Source organism: Lagenorhynchus albirostris, chromosome 13 (assembly GCF_949774975.1).
Source record: "Lagenorhynchus albirostris chromosome 13, mLagAlb1.1, whole genome shotgun sequence".
NCBI lineage: Eukaryota > Metazoa > Chordata > Mammalia > Artiodactyla > Delphinidae > Lagenorhynchus > Lagenorhynchus albirostris.
In genome coordinates this window covers 81,133,591-81,148,068 of record NC_083107.1, presented here as the reverse complement: position 1 = coordinate 81,148,068, position 14,478 = coordinate 81,133,591, and the positions used below count along the sequence as shown (strand labels likewise).

General features: G+C 52.2%; 1 protein-coding gene across 1 annotated transcript in view; it reads left to right on the top strand.

Moving 5' to 3' along the window:
* GREB1 (growth regulating estrogen receptor binding 1) overlaps positions 1-14,478 on the top strand; it is an 82,203-nt gene that overhangs the window by 21,937 nt on the left and 45,788 nt on the right. The window contains exons 5-9 of the mRNA XM_060168549.1: positions 3,486-3,668; positions 5,907-6,050; positions 7,414-7,542; positions 11,190-11,303; positions 11,771-11,914. Coding sequence (XP_060024532.1) covers positions 3,486-3,668; positions 5,907-6,050; positions 7,414-7,542; positions 11,190-11,303; positions 11,771-11,914 — 714 coding nt within the window. The remainder of the gene's footprint in view (positions 1-3,485; positions 3,669-5,906; positions 6,051-7,413; positions 7,543-11,189; positions 11,304-11,770; positions 11,915-14,478) is intronic.

The window sequence follows — 14,478 nt, the reverse complement described above, 5'->3', positions numbered from 1 at the left end:
ATGAATTCCTCCCCTTTGTGACTGTAAAGGAATTGCCAGGGTAGTAAATCAAGGAGGCTCTGGGTCTCGAAATGTGGAGACAAGAATCTTTCAGTTCATTCACCACCAGCCCAGGAACAACTTCAGCCCCTCAGGCGGGGAGCTTAGAGGAAGTGGGGTCTTTGTTAATTGCTTGCCAAAAAGCCATCGGAGGTGGGTGACAAGGGCCAGCTGGTAATAACCGATGCTTTCTTCTTTGAAAACAACTTTATGCTCTCAGCTTGCACACTTAGCGCTGTTTAGGTTTCCTGCAATTAACCCCGATGGCTGCACAGGACAAGGTGGCCCTGCAGCCCTCTGGGGGCCGGGGCTCAGCGCTTTTTAGTGACCCATAAAGTGGAGGCTGTGGAATATCTTGGGGGAAGCCACAGCTTGAGGTGCCTCTCCCCACCCCGTAATTTATAACGAAGGGAGCGTTGTTTTGGTGAGTTTGAATCAACTGAGGGATTTGGTCTGAGAAAGTGAAAAAATGAAAACCCAGATGGGTGTTTCAGTTTTTTGATAGTAATTCATCGAAATTGGCTGATAGCTAAGACATAGGAGAAGAAAACATCTAGCTAGATTGTTCATTTCTGCGATGGGAGTAAACAAGCTCTTTGTGCATCTGGAACGCAAATAATTAAGCATTTACGGAATATATAACCCCAAACTGAAGGGGAACTTTAAATTCAACCCAGGGCCCCAAAGCCAAGTGGGACCTGGGCCTTCCTGGGAGCTCAGGGCCTGTGGGAAGACACGGGCCAACCAGGACTCAGCTCGGAGATCGCACCCACGGCCACAGAAATCTCTGTGCAGCAGGTCCCAGCCTAGGGCTTAAGGCGCTAGAGGATCCCGAAGGACGTGCCGAGTCCCAGGGATGGGAGAGTATCTCAGAGTATGTGGTGATGGAGTTGGGTCATGATAAATGGGTGGATTGCCAGTGGGAGAAAGACAGCAGCAGCAGCAGCAACAAAGGAACCTGACAGCGGCTACTTTCCTGAGCGCTTCTCATGTGCGAGAATCTGTTCTAGTTAAAATGAGGCAGGTGAGTGAGGTATTACTACCTAGCATTTAGATATGAAGAAACAGAGGCACGGACAATAGAACGAGGTATGCCTGTCCTTACTATCCTGGTAGGGCCAGGGTTTCCACTTTTATTTCTGAACTGCAAGGAGGAGCCCCTTCTCGTCTGTGGCTCCCCTCCCTGCTTCTGGAACGGAGCCGTGGTCCCACAGTCCACAGTTCTCATAGGACAAAAGGCCTGTAAGCTATTTAGCTATTTCTGGAAAGGGATGGCGGTGCTGGCCTTGGTGAAGCGCTCCGAGCGTCCTTGGTTTTGCAGTTCTGCTTCTTGTTCATCATCTTTTGAACCCTCAGGGTCAGAATCCCTTCCGGGGAGCGTGGAAGTTTTCTCAGGGCCTCATTCTTAGATGACAGTTGAGCAGTTTATCTCAAGGTGCCCAGGTTGGAGACCAAAGAATAAATAAAAACATTAGATTATAAAGTTAGAAAACATTAGAAACATTAGAACGTTAGAAAACAAAAGCCTGTCAAAATGTATGCGGAGATGCTAAGTGTGCACTTCGATAGTTATCTTGTTTCCTCTCTCCTGTTCCTTCCAGATATTTGCTGCCTCTCCTGTGTCAGGCACTAGTTTGTATACACACACTTACACACACAGACATGGCCCACGCCTCCCCACAGACGTACCGTGCTCCCAGTCCTTTGGAAGCAGGGGGATATTTATGGGGGAAAATACACAAATGTCAGTAACTCTGACACTAAGGAAGAAGGTATGAGAACTGTCAGCAATATAAAGTCCAGTTGGGAATTCGGCATAGTAGCGGGAGGAAAGGGCGATAAAGCAGGAGACGAGGCTGGAGGGCATTGGGGGCAGCCTTGAAGGCCATGCTTCTGGGTCTGCACTCCATTCTCATGCTAGAATCCACACGTCACTCTCTGGATCTAGACACTGGACAACTACTTAGCCTCTCTGGTTCTCATTTCCCAAAAGAAGGTTTTGCTGTCCTGACGGACTGGTGGTCGTGTCAGTTAAGCTGAGTGCCCTGTTTGGGTGACAGTGAATGGCAGGAAGGCTGTTGGTTTTCTCTGCATGGTAGTTTCCTCCCTGTCCCTTTAACAACACGTAAACATAGAGCATGGTGCCGGCATTTCTTCGGTACCTTACCTGTTTCTCTGGTACACAGGGGGCAGGAGTTTGGAAGGATAAACTAACCTGTGCCTGCCTTTTATTCCAAGAGATTTGTCTTTATTTCTAGGGCCTTTTAAGGAATATTAAATTTGCTTCAAATCAGTCAGAGAACCCAGAAGGTTTCTGTAATCTAGATGTCTTCTTTCTCTGTGGAGAGATGTTTTGAACCTTCACAAACTGATGTTATTTTGGACAGTAGCCAGAGGCCTCAGAATTATCCCCTTTAAAGGCAGAGCTTATGCACAGAACCCCACGGTCCTCCTGGCCTGAGTTGAAATGCCCTTTGTAAACTTGTCAGCCAGAGCATACGATAAAATAAGTTAGTCTCAGCTTCAGGGTCTCTCCCGCCGAAGAACCTTGCTCCTTAGAAACCAGACGTACCAATGGGCGAGGCAAGGTCACAGGGAAGGCCTTTGTGAGATAGTGAAGTTAAACCAGAAGGGTCACCAGATAGAAAACCTAAATCATCACATTTCTCTGGTATTAACCAACAGTTCTGTTGAGACCAGTTTGAATAGACTTTACAGTATGTAAAGGTCTTTCAAGCACATTCTCTGGATTTTAATAGTTCATGGGAGGTGGTTTTGTCATTGCCTCTATAAAGCCAGCCTTCCCAGAGCCTCAGAGCTGAACCCTGTCATCTCCCAGAAAGGCCCCCTCTGGCTTCAGGCAGCAGGACGCTGACATAGACCACCACGTTTTAGCCGAGTGTCTCCACTCCGTGGCTGCTGGGGCCATAGATTTCACTCACCACCACCCTGGCCTTGCGTGGTGGAGCTCTTGATTTCTCCTCTGCAACTCGTGGGATCAACTCACTTGATTCCTGGAGGGAACTTTGGACTCTGAAGAGGACTCCCAATGCATCCAGTCTCAGGGGTCTGATTGCTTTGAGATTCTGTGACTGGCCAGCCCTGAAGGAGATGCGGACACAGCAAATCATTGCAGGTGCCCGGTCAGCGTAGACAGTTGAATGGGACAGTTCTTGGCCTGTGCCGTAGGACGCAGAGGCTTTAAATGTGCCCCTAAGCGAGTTCAGCCTTCCAGGCTTGTCTGGGCTCAGCTCTACGATGAGTCCACTTGGTCCTCCTGTTGGCATCAAGGTCATCTTGACCCCTGTCAGCAGGAGCTGACAGGGACCTTTGCCCCGTGGACTTCCCTACTGGTGTGGTATAGGATGTGAATGCCTAGTGGCCGATGTGTCACTTGGAGGGACTTTGGTGTAAGATGGGGATGGTCATGGTTTTTTCCTCCCCAGGTTTCTCTGGGAATTGCGTTGGCTGTGGGAAGAAAGGCTTCTGTTACTTCACAGAGTTCTCCAGCCACATGAACCTGAAGGTGACCACCCAGCCCAAGAAGCAGAAACACTTGAAATATTACCTGATCCGCAACGCACAAGGGGCTCTGACCAAAGGGCCTCTCATTTGCTGGAAAGGCTCAGGTGAGCAGGGGGTGGGGTGTGAGAAGGGGACGCCTCCAAGCGAGCCAGGGGCCTGTCGGCACGACTCTGGGCCGAGACTGCTCTGCAGTAGACGCGGTTTCGGGCAACACGTCAGCCCTGTGAAATGTTTTTTGTTTCGAATTTTATTTTTTTATACAGCACGTTCTTATTAGTTATTTTATACATGTTAGTGTATATATGTCGATCCCAGTCTCCCAATTCATCCCATCGCCCCTCCGCCTGCTTTCCCCCCTTGGTGTCCATACGTTTGTTCTCTACATCTGTGTCTCTATTTCTACCCTGCAAAACGGTTCATCTGTACCATTTTTCTAGATTCCGCATATGTGTTAATATACGATATTTGTTTTTCTCTTTCTGACTTACTTCACTCTGTATGACAGTCTCTAGGTCCATCCACGTCTCTACAAATGCCCCAATTTCGTTCCTTTTTATGGCTGCGTAATATTCCATTGTATATATGTGCCACATCTTCTTTATCCATTCGTCTGTCGACGGGCATCTAGGTTGTTTCCATGTCCTGGCTATTGCAAATAGTGCTGCAATGAACATTGGGGTGCAAGTGTCTTTTTGAGTTATGGTTTTCTCTGGGTAGATGCCCAGCAGTGGGATTGCTGGGTCATATGGTAATTCTACTTTTAGTTTTTTAAGGACCCTCCATACGGCACTGCACGATTCCGCAGCATCCCTGGCCCCCACCCACGAGATGCCAGTGGCTCTCTGCACTCATGACGATCAGCGGTGTCTCCAGACATTGCCAAATATCCCCTGGGGGACAGAACCACCCCCCGCTGAGAACCTTGCCCCAGATACTTGCCACAAGGAGGCACAGCACAGTGTTGGCCCTGTGTCAGCTTTGCTATACTATAAACTAGATGCTACAGTCCTGGGAAATTACAGCGCGACTTTGCACTACGGGCGTCTAGTTTATAGCATCGACCTAATTGTATGGGAACTTTCAAAGCTGACACAGGGCCAACACTGTGCTGTGTCTTCTTGTGGCAAGTATCTGGGGCAAGGTTCTCAGCGGGGGGTGGTTCTGTCCCCCAGGGGATATTTGGCAATGTCTGGAGACACTGTTGATCATCATGAGTGCAGAGAGCCACTGGCATCTCGTGGGTGGGGGTCAGGGATGCTGCTGAATCGTGCAGTGCCTGGGGCAGCACCCCTCCAAAGAATTGTGCAACCCAGAGTCAATGGCGCCGAAGTTGAGAAACCCTGACTTAGAGAAAACTCAGCTCAAATAGGCCCCCTTCCTGCTCCACAGCCTGTTAACTGTGAAGAGAGAGACCAGCTTCCTGGTGCTGGTCCTTGCAGAAGTGAGCGGGCTCCCGCTTTAGGAAAGGGCCACACTCCGCCCTTCTCTCTCTCTCCGTATTCTCATGGCTGCAGTCAGACTATAGGGGCAGAGGGGCTGGATTTCCCAGGCCTAGGTACTCTCTGAGATTCCCCCCCCATCCCTTCACAAACAGCTGGGGAGGGACGTGTCCTAGGAGCAGTCTCCGCGAGGTGCCCGGGAGAGCCAGACTGTTGTCCCTCACCTGTCTGCGTAGGTTCACTCTGGTCACCTGGAATCTCCCAGCCAGCTTCTGCAAGTAGAGCAGAGGGCTTCAGGAGGGGCTGGCTCTGGACGTTCTTCCCCTGTCCCCTCCCATCACTCCTCTCCCCGCCCCTCTCCTGTTCTTGCATGGCTCAGCAAATATTTCTTGAGCTCCTACTGCATACATGCCTGTCATTTTCTACGTCCTGGGGAGGCAGTGGTTCTTCCCCTTGTGGGACCAGATAAGAGCCTTTGATCACTTGCTGTGACCAAGTACTCCTGGGGGTTAATCTTCCGGACAGAGAGTGATTTAGGGCTGGAGGATGGTATTAGCTGTTCCATTACCTTTGAGTAAAGCTCTGTTCTTCCCTTGGACTTGAAGGGCGGTCATGGAAGGTTTCGTTTGTATCATGAGTTCCTGTCTGTTTCCCAAATGGTCACTATTGTTCCTGCTCCTGGCAGAAGAGCTGTCCCTCCGATGGATCCCCTGCCTTTGGCACCGAGCCTGGGGCATGTCACATCCCCTCCTTCCCCGGATGAAGAGACTAGGATGGGCTTGGCACCACTGTGGTCATCTCTGTAGCTGGCTCTCCTACAGGACAGATTCCGGTCTAGGAAGTCATCTCACGCTGCTGGGGAGGAGCAGTGGGCTGGTTTTCACGTGTGCATTTTCCCCACAGAGCTCAGAAGCCGGCAGGCATCCGCCAGTGCGTGTTCCAGCTCTCTGTTCCCACCGCTGGAGAGCTCTGGGCTGCCAGCTCCCTTCCCCAGCGAGCCTGGTCCTGGGATGACCCCGAGCGTCCCGCTGGGAGCACCGCAGGCAGGTGAGATGATGGAGCAGCGCCGGACGCGCCGGGAGTGGGCTTTAGTTTCCCCAGTGTTCTGACTTGGAAATTGAGGCACAAAGATGCTCGCATAGGATCTCACGGGCAGTAGGATTTGATACAGGCATTTCTGGTTCATGAACTTGGCATTTGCCATGACAAACAGACCTGATAAGCACGACAGCTGTTATCAAGGAGATAGCAGCCTCCTTCCCAAGGCCTCTGGTGGGTTGGTGGTCGTTATTCCTCCTGCCCAGGGGCTCTGCCGAGGGGAGCCGGGCCCTTGCCCCATGTGACTCGTAATCCACAGCGAAGAGGCTGCACCTGGGCTGGGAACACACTGTCCTCCAGAGGCACGGTGTCCCCCATTCCACGTGGTGTCTGCTGTTGTCCTCACTGCGCCCGGGCCGCCTGGGGCCTGTCACACCTTGGTAGCTGGAGGGATCACTGCTTTTGTCGTCAGAACACCTTGGTGTGAGTTCCAGCGCTGCTGCCTCCTAGCCAGGTGACTTGGGGCCACTCATTTTAACTCTTTGAATCTCCGTTTCCTCATCCGTACAGATGGAGAAAATCTTTTCTGTCTAATCTGCAGGGTGATCGTAAGAATTGAGTACGATGATAGTAATAGCAAATACTTTGTGCTTATGACCTTCTGTTAACTTGTGTCGTCCTCACAGTGGCTCTGTGATTACCTCCATTGTCTAGATGAGAACAATGGGAGGTGACGTAAGTTAAGGAAGGTTGCACAGCAAGTACGCAGCAGAGCTGGGGCTCAGACACGGGTCGTCTGGCTATGGAACCCACCCTTAACCCCTCACCATGCCGCCTCAACACAGGAGATGTTTTGTGCTGCTCCTGAGTCTGGAGTGCCTTCCAGATCATTCTGGCTGATGTGGGTGACTTACAAGACCACAGCCCCCGATGGCCCCCAGAATTCTCCTCGGGCCCGGGGAGCCCCAGGCCCTGTGGGTAGCCTGGATCTGGGCGATGGCAAACCTGGCTGCTTTCCTGAGCATGTCTGACATGCCCCTGAACTCAGGAGGGTGAGCGAGAAGGTGGAAGGAGGGTGGAGCAGATGCAGGGGTGCTCCCGGAATCCAGGGGCCCCGTTGGCCCTTCTCTCACCAGGCGTGCTCAGTAAAGCAGGCGCGGGAGTGTGTGTTCCTGTGTGTGCACATACGCGTGTGTGCCTGTCCGTGTGTGTCTGTGCTTTCTCCGGGGGGGCGAATCACTCTGGCAAGAGCTCTGCCTCCCGACGGGCCGCATCAGTGAAAGGCTAATTTGTAAAATGGAGGAAGAGTCATCTCCTGCTTGCTGGGCTCACGGAGTGCCCCGCTGTCTCCCCTCTTTCTCTCTGCTGTCAGGACCAGCCCACGATCATGCGTCACTAACCGCAGCCGTGGGTCCGGCTGTTTTCAACGGCAAAGACTCCCCGAAGCACCAGCTGCTGGTGAAGCACAGCCTGTCCGCCGCGCCGCGTCCCTCGGCCTTAGGTAGCCTTGCCTGTCCTGTTCGGGGCCTTACTCTGCTCTGGGTCAAAACGGTGGCGGGGTGGGAGGATGGGGGAGCCCCCGTGCCGAGGCCCCCGAGCCTCCTGGAATTGGGGGGCTTGGAAGGAGAGTCAGGCCAGGTCATCAGGTGCCTCCTGAGTCCGTGGGGCTGTGCTCAGGCCCTGGCACCGGGGGGGGGCCCTGGCTTTGGCCCCCGACTTGGGTGGTGGGTGTGTCTGCCCAGCACAGTGGGAGCCCCGTATGGGCGGGTGACCTGTCGCATTGTGGGCCGCCCACCGTGAGGGCTGGAGAGTTCTGGAGAAATGGGGCCACGTGGTGTCATGGGAAGATAGGGGCTCCAGAGTCAGATGAACAAGAATTCAAAACCAGCTCTGTCGGGGGATCAAGTCTCCTGGCTAAACATTCCCTCATCAGGAGATGAGAATTCCGCTCTGAGGGCAGCTGGAGGTTAGATGAGGCGCTGTATGGAAATTCAGCTCACTAAGGGGCGCCATTATCGCCACCTGCATCAACACCATCACTGAGCTGGTCTTTTCAGGGAGGGCTTCCTGGCGGAGGTGACAGCTGAGTTGCAGCTGACAGTTGGGGAAGCATTAATTAGAGATCGTATGGGAGGAAGTGAGGAAGAGGGATGAGGCAGTGAGGGTCCGAGTGAGAAAAGCGAGTGAAGGGGTGAAGCGGGCCTCCTGCTGGAGCAGAGGCTGTGGGTTGAGGAAGGGTCGGAGCGGTCCGGGGACCCCACGTTCAGTGCCCTCCCTCCGTGCTTACCTGGAGCCATTTAATAGGCCAGTCTTACGTCTCTCCTCCCTCCTGCGTGCACACAGCTGAGTGGAACATTAGGACCCGAGAGCTTCACTGGAAGAGGGCCCAGAAACCGTCTAGTCCAACCTGTCTTACAGAGAAGGAAAGTGTGGCCCAGAGAGACACCAGCCTGCGTGCCAGGCCTCCCTGCTTCCGCGACACGGCTGGCGGAGGACTCCCCTGGTGCGGGAATTGTCTCCCTCTTAGTTGCAGGAACGATATCTTTTCTGACTTGGATCTGAGCGTTCGCAGTCCTGACCAGAGTGTCCATTCTGGAGTTAAATCCCTGTAACTTCCCCAGTGTGAGGAACCCCAGGCAGGCACCCGCTTTTCCTCCCAAGACTGTTTCTTCTCGGCTAGGTGCTAAATTTAGGGCGACCAGTGGCTGAGGACTGAGCCTCTGGGGATGGTGACGGGAGACTGTGCTGCTGGTACCTCCCCTCCCTGCACTGAGGCCTGGGTGCGTCCACCCAGGACAGCAGGGACAGAGGACATCCTTTGGCCTGGGCCCTATGAGCTTGGCTCTGTGGACCCAACCGGAGGCTCCTTCTGTGGTGAATGAATGTGTTTCCTTGGAGGGGCATGAGAAATAGAGCCCCAGTTCCCTAGCGTGATGCTGGAAACTTCCGGAATCTGGCCCCAACCAACCTTTTGAACTCGCTCATTCCCCACTCTTTCTACTTAAGAACTCGTACCCTGGCTGCATTGGGTACAGCTCAGTGCCCTCCCCATCCTGTCTCTATGCCCTGGTCACACATCCGTGCCCTTGAAGGGCTCTCGCCACCCACCTTCTATACGTGCCCTTCAGAGCTTAGCTCAGGTGTCACCTCCTCCCTGTAGGAGGGCTCCCTCCTTGTGACACTCAGGTGTCAGGCTTTGTTCCGCGGCCATTTGCTCTGTGGGACCTGTGAAGTTCCTGGGAGCAGGGCCGCCATCGTGTCTTCTGGGAGCCCAGGTACTCCGCAGAGCCGCCCAGAGGGCGTGACGGATGCTGGCGGAGTGTTGTTGCACCGTTAAGGGCACAGCTGGAGGTCCTGTGCCTCACGCCTGCTCTGGGGAGAGCTGGAACCAGTTTTAAGAAACTGCTTCTGAAGCTACAAGGAGTGTTTAACCAGGGCTTGGGGGCTGTTGCTCAGTGGTTCGCAGTGGAAGTGCTGCCCCTGCGGGACGGGGCGGGGGTAGGGTGGGGGAGGGAGTTAGGAAATGTGCAGGATCCTTTTTTTGGTTGTCCCAGCTCAGGGTCCGGATGTGCAGTGCCTGCAGGAAGTGGGCTATATGATGAAGACTTGTCTCCCCCAAAGTGCCAAATAGGGTCCCCCTCCCCACTACCAGGACACATGGCCAGAAATAGATGGTCCACAGGGGCAGCTCCTGGTGACATCATTTTGGCAGAAATCATGAGCTTAGAGTCCACGTAGAGACAGTTAGTGTTAGCATCCCAAAGGGAGAAAATACCTGTAGATCTTCCATCCTTAGTACCGAGACCCAATCCCATTGCCCTCCCTGCTCTGGTAGCTTAACGTGGTTTTTAGAGGAGCTGGCATCTCAGTCTTTGTCGGAGCTCTTCTTCTGGCTCTTGAGGACAGATATTCGGGGAGGTGAAGATATGATTCTAAATGGAACAAACATAGCAGAAGCTGCCTCAGAGGTTGCAAGGATCAGAGGAGACCACCTGCTGGAAAGCTCTTTGCAAACAAAGAACTTCACGTTTTTTACATTTTATTCACTTCATTTCATTCATTTTCAATCGGTCTAAAGAAGAGGTAAAAATAACTTTGGATTACTTTTAAAAGACTCTAAAGCAATGATCCTCAAACTGCAGTGCGCCTCGGCATAACCAGGGTGCTTGTGAACGAAGGGTTTTCTTTCCCTCCCAGAGGTCTGCTTCTGTAGGCTGAGGGGTGTCCGGGAGCAGACACTTTGAACAAGCTCCCACTGGTTCTGTCCAGCTTTGTCTCAGGCCAGACTTGGAGAAACATTGCTCTAAACCGGCGGTTCTCAACCCTGGTGCGGTTTAGAAACACCAGGAGCTCGTGGGTCGTCAGAAGGCATCTGGGGTTCTGGTTTCCTTGGGATGGGGTTGTATCTGGGAATAGAGAGTTTTAAAATTTAAACTTTAATGTGTCATGGTTGAACGCGGAGCTCTAAATGTAGGGGAACTTTTGTGTTGGATGGGTCCCAAAAAATATGGTAACCAATTCTTGATACTTTGAATAATCCCAGAACAGAGCATGAGTCATTCTCATGCTGTTCCCTGCCGTGGGCCGGGATGACTCATTAACAGCAGTGGGTACCAGCTTCTGTTCCCCATCATTTTGTTAGTCTGAAATTAGCTTACCGAGGCCGGGGGTGGGGAGAGGTGCACAGGTGGATCGGTACTGCCCCCAAGTGGTGAAACTGTGGCGGTAAGTTGAATGCAGTTGCAGCTTGTCTGCAGAAACACGTACTCATTTACTGGAATGTGTAGACGATGATGGTGATGTGGGTCTTGGTGGCTACCATTTATTGGACCCAGACTCTGTGCTTTACGTATATTCTCTTTAGTCCTGATCAAACCACCTTTCAGACTAGGTTTTCTTATCCCCCTGTAAAGATGAAGGAGGTAATGCTCGGAGAGCTAACACTTAGACACTTGCACAGCTTTGGAATAAAACATTTACCGAGGTCGATGGGATATTTCCTTAAGCCTAGATACTTCACTAGATGCTAACACCCATTGTGAAACTGTGATTTAAAAAGTTACAAATAAGTGTGCTCCAATTCAGGGGAACGTTGTATTGAAGCTCATCCCTAGTGACACCCTAATCCACACTCTGAACGTGGCATAGGTATCTTATCAAACTCCGGGCCCCCCAAAAAACGCCACAAAGGATGGTCTCCAGAATGTCCATCAGCTGCGGATGGTGGCCACCCCCAGGGTGGCGGGAACAGAGCTAAGAACGGTAAGTGACGAAATCCTTGCCCCCAGTCCGAGGCTTGGGTACCAGCGGTGGTGGTGCTGCCGGTGGTGTGTGTGTGTGCTTACATGTGCTTTTGTGGGTATTGGTGAGAAAGCTCTAGGGAGGCAGACTTGGGTATAACAAAAGATTCTCTTTCTCTTGCTTAACAAAGCCCAGGACCCATGTACAGTATTGACCTCTCTGATCCTAGAGGAATTTTTTAAAAGGCTTGCCTGTCACTTGGCAGGGATATTGAGAGGAGGAGACTAGGTTGTTTGGTGGGGAAGGGGGACCCAGTGACCTTTAAGATGCTTTTGACCGCAGGAATCTGTGATTCCCGGACTTGGGTGCTCCCATAAGCAGGGAACTGGTCAAGTTGTAGCAGATGTGTTGGCCAGCCTGACGGCAGGTCTGCCGGAGGTGGGTGCTTTGTCTGACGTGTCTTCCTAACGCTCTCGGCGTGTCCCTAGAGAGCACAGGCGTGACCTGCATGCCCCAGGTTGGCTTGGTGGGACCGGCTTCAGTCACCTTTCCCGTTGTGGCCTCCGGAGAACCAGTGTCCGTTCCCGACAACTTGCTGAAAATATGCAAGGCCAAGCCAGTGATCTTTAAAGGCAAGTACAGCAGTGTGACGAGTGGTGGAAGTCGGGGAGCCCAGGGAACGCACGAGAAACAGGCAACATGACACGTCCTCCCAGTCTGACTCCACACCAAGGGGTCCTCCTGGGAAAACTCTAAAATCCTTTCTGGGGCAATGAGAGAACCAAGCAGGCTGGTCACTGGGGTAGCCCCTGATCAGGCGCCAGAGTTTCAGAGCTTGTCACCGTTTTCTACGATGAGCCCAAGTGAGACGATCCTGTCCCATGATGACCATTTGCTTGTTCATTTGTTCCTTCAATCAGTCCCTCTCTCAGCCTCCCTCGGCTCCTGCCATGGTACCAGGCCCAGGGCTGAGCACCGAGGGTGAGAGATGGGTCATCGGCCCCTTGCCGATTTGTCAGGCCCCCGGTCTGGCGGGTTGTCCTGTGACCACTAGTATTTTGGGGCCATGAAATCTGACTTTGGGCAAAGATAGCCATGGTCACCAGGCAGAAGCATGAAACGAGACCAGATGTGACCTCTATTCTGTGGGCTTATGTACGTGGTTGGAGGTCAATTTGTGGCTCAACTAAGGAAATTCCTTCCTAACGAAGCGGGAGCCCTTGAAACGTGAGGATTCGGCCGGGCTTGTTTGATGATGGTGCTGGCCAGTGCCGTGGGCTGGCATGGAGTCACACACACACACACGCGCGCGCACACACACACACACACACACACACACACACACACACACTCACACATTCAGGTCCTTCTTAAATAAGGGCAGACTGTGGGTTTTTTTTCATTTTTTTATTTTTATTTTTTCTGTTATATTAGATGGCATAAACTTTAAAAAAATTTTATAGGAGTATAGTTGATTTACAATGTTGTGTTAGTTTTAGGTGTACAACAAAGTGAATCAGTTGTACATATACATATATCCACTCTTTTTTAGATTCTTTTCTCATATAGGTCATTACAGAGTATTGAGTAGAGTGAACACTATTTGGTATCATGTTTGTAGGAGTAGAGGAGAGAGGGTGGTAGGAAAGTGGGGAGGTATCTTACTCTTAATTACGAAATAAGAGAGGGTACTCCTTTCTTTATCCTAAAAAAAAAAAAATGAACAGGATATTCAGGAAGAAGGGTGCAGGTCTGGGTTTTGAACTGGGCGTGAGGCTAGTTGCAGCGAGCGGGGCCTACTCCTCATTGCGGTGCGCAGGCTTCTCATTGTGGTGGCTTCTCTTGTTGTAGAGCATGGGCTGTAGGCGTGTGGGCTTCAGTAGCTGTGGCACGCGGGCTTTAGTAGTTGTGTCTCGTGGGCTCTAGAGCGCAGGCTCGGTAGTTGTGGCGCACGGGCTTAGTTGCTCTGCGGCATGTGGGATCTTCCCGGCCCAGGGCTTGAACCCATGTCCCCTGCATTGGCAGGTGGATTCTTAACCACTGCACCACCAGGGAAGCCCCTCAGATTCCTTTTATCTGGGCCCCGTTGTAGCTTCTCTGTGCCTCTTCCATGACAAATTTCACATCCTTCTTTTAATATTAATTCTTTACATTGCCTCTTATAAACCATAATGTTTGTGAACAGTGCTACCCAAATTGTGGTCCCTGGACCAGCAAAGCCAGCGTCACCTGGGACCTCAGTAGAGGTGTGAATTCCCATGCCCATCCCAGAATCCGAATCAGAAGCTCTGTGGTGGGGCCCAGCAACCTGTGTTTTAGGAAGCCTTTCAGGGGACCCTCATGCACCCTCAGGTCTGGGAATCAGTTTCCTGGAGGACATGAACTGTGTCCCAGTCCCCAGATCTTCCCCCAGAGCCGAGTGTGAGGCCCGTACATAGCACACGGCAGGCGTCCACTAAGTGTGTGTTTGGTGAATAAGTGGAGACCTTCTGAGTACAAATTGCCACACCCATGCTGAACCACGTTTGATCATCTCAGCAACCACACGAGGGCTCGATCTTCTCCACCCCATTCTACAAAGGTGGAGACTGAGGCTTAGGGAAGTTAAGCTTCTCGCGGAGGGTCACATAGTTAAGAAATGGTGCAGAGGCGATTCGGAACTGGCCTGGGCTGACCCGCCTCTGAGAGTTGCCATCAGAATTAATCTTGTAACATTCGCTAAAGCATTTGTCAAGTTCTGTCAGTATTCGGAGTCTCTGGTCTGTACAGTGATTTATTTTCCTAACTCAGCTTGTCAGAGAGTTCTGGGAAACTGGGAGGCAGAATCCAAAACGGGGAGCTGGGGAGACTCGGGCTGGCGCAGGCCTGGCAAAGATCTGGTAGGCATTGCCTGCGTGAAATTTCTAGAGTCAGAGCCGAAGGAGCAGCTCAGGCGATGGCTGTTCAGCTTTGCCAGTTCCCTCTGGGCCTGAGCTTGCTGGGCTCTAAAATAGGGGATTGGACTAAATGAACAAGCAAATGCTACAGCCCCTGTCTGTTCTGAGAGCAGGTGCGCACATCAGCAAGGGCTGGGAGTTCAAGACTTCCTTGGAAAGGAGCACTCGCGTTACCCCAGGTGCAACCGGCCTGCCTGTTTTCACTCCCTGGCATTCAGAGACCGCCCACATGTGGGGACCACACCTTGTGCCCGAGGCCA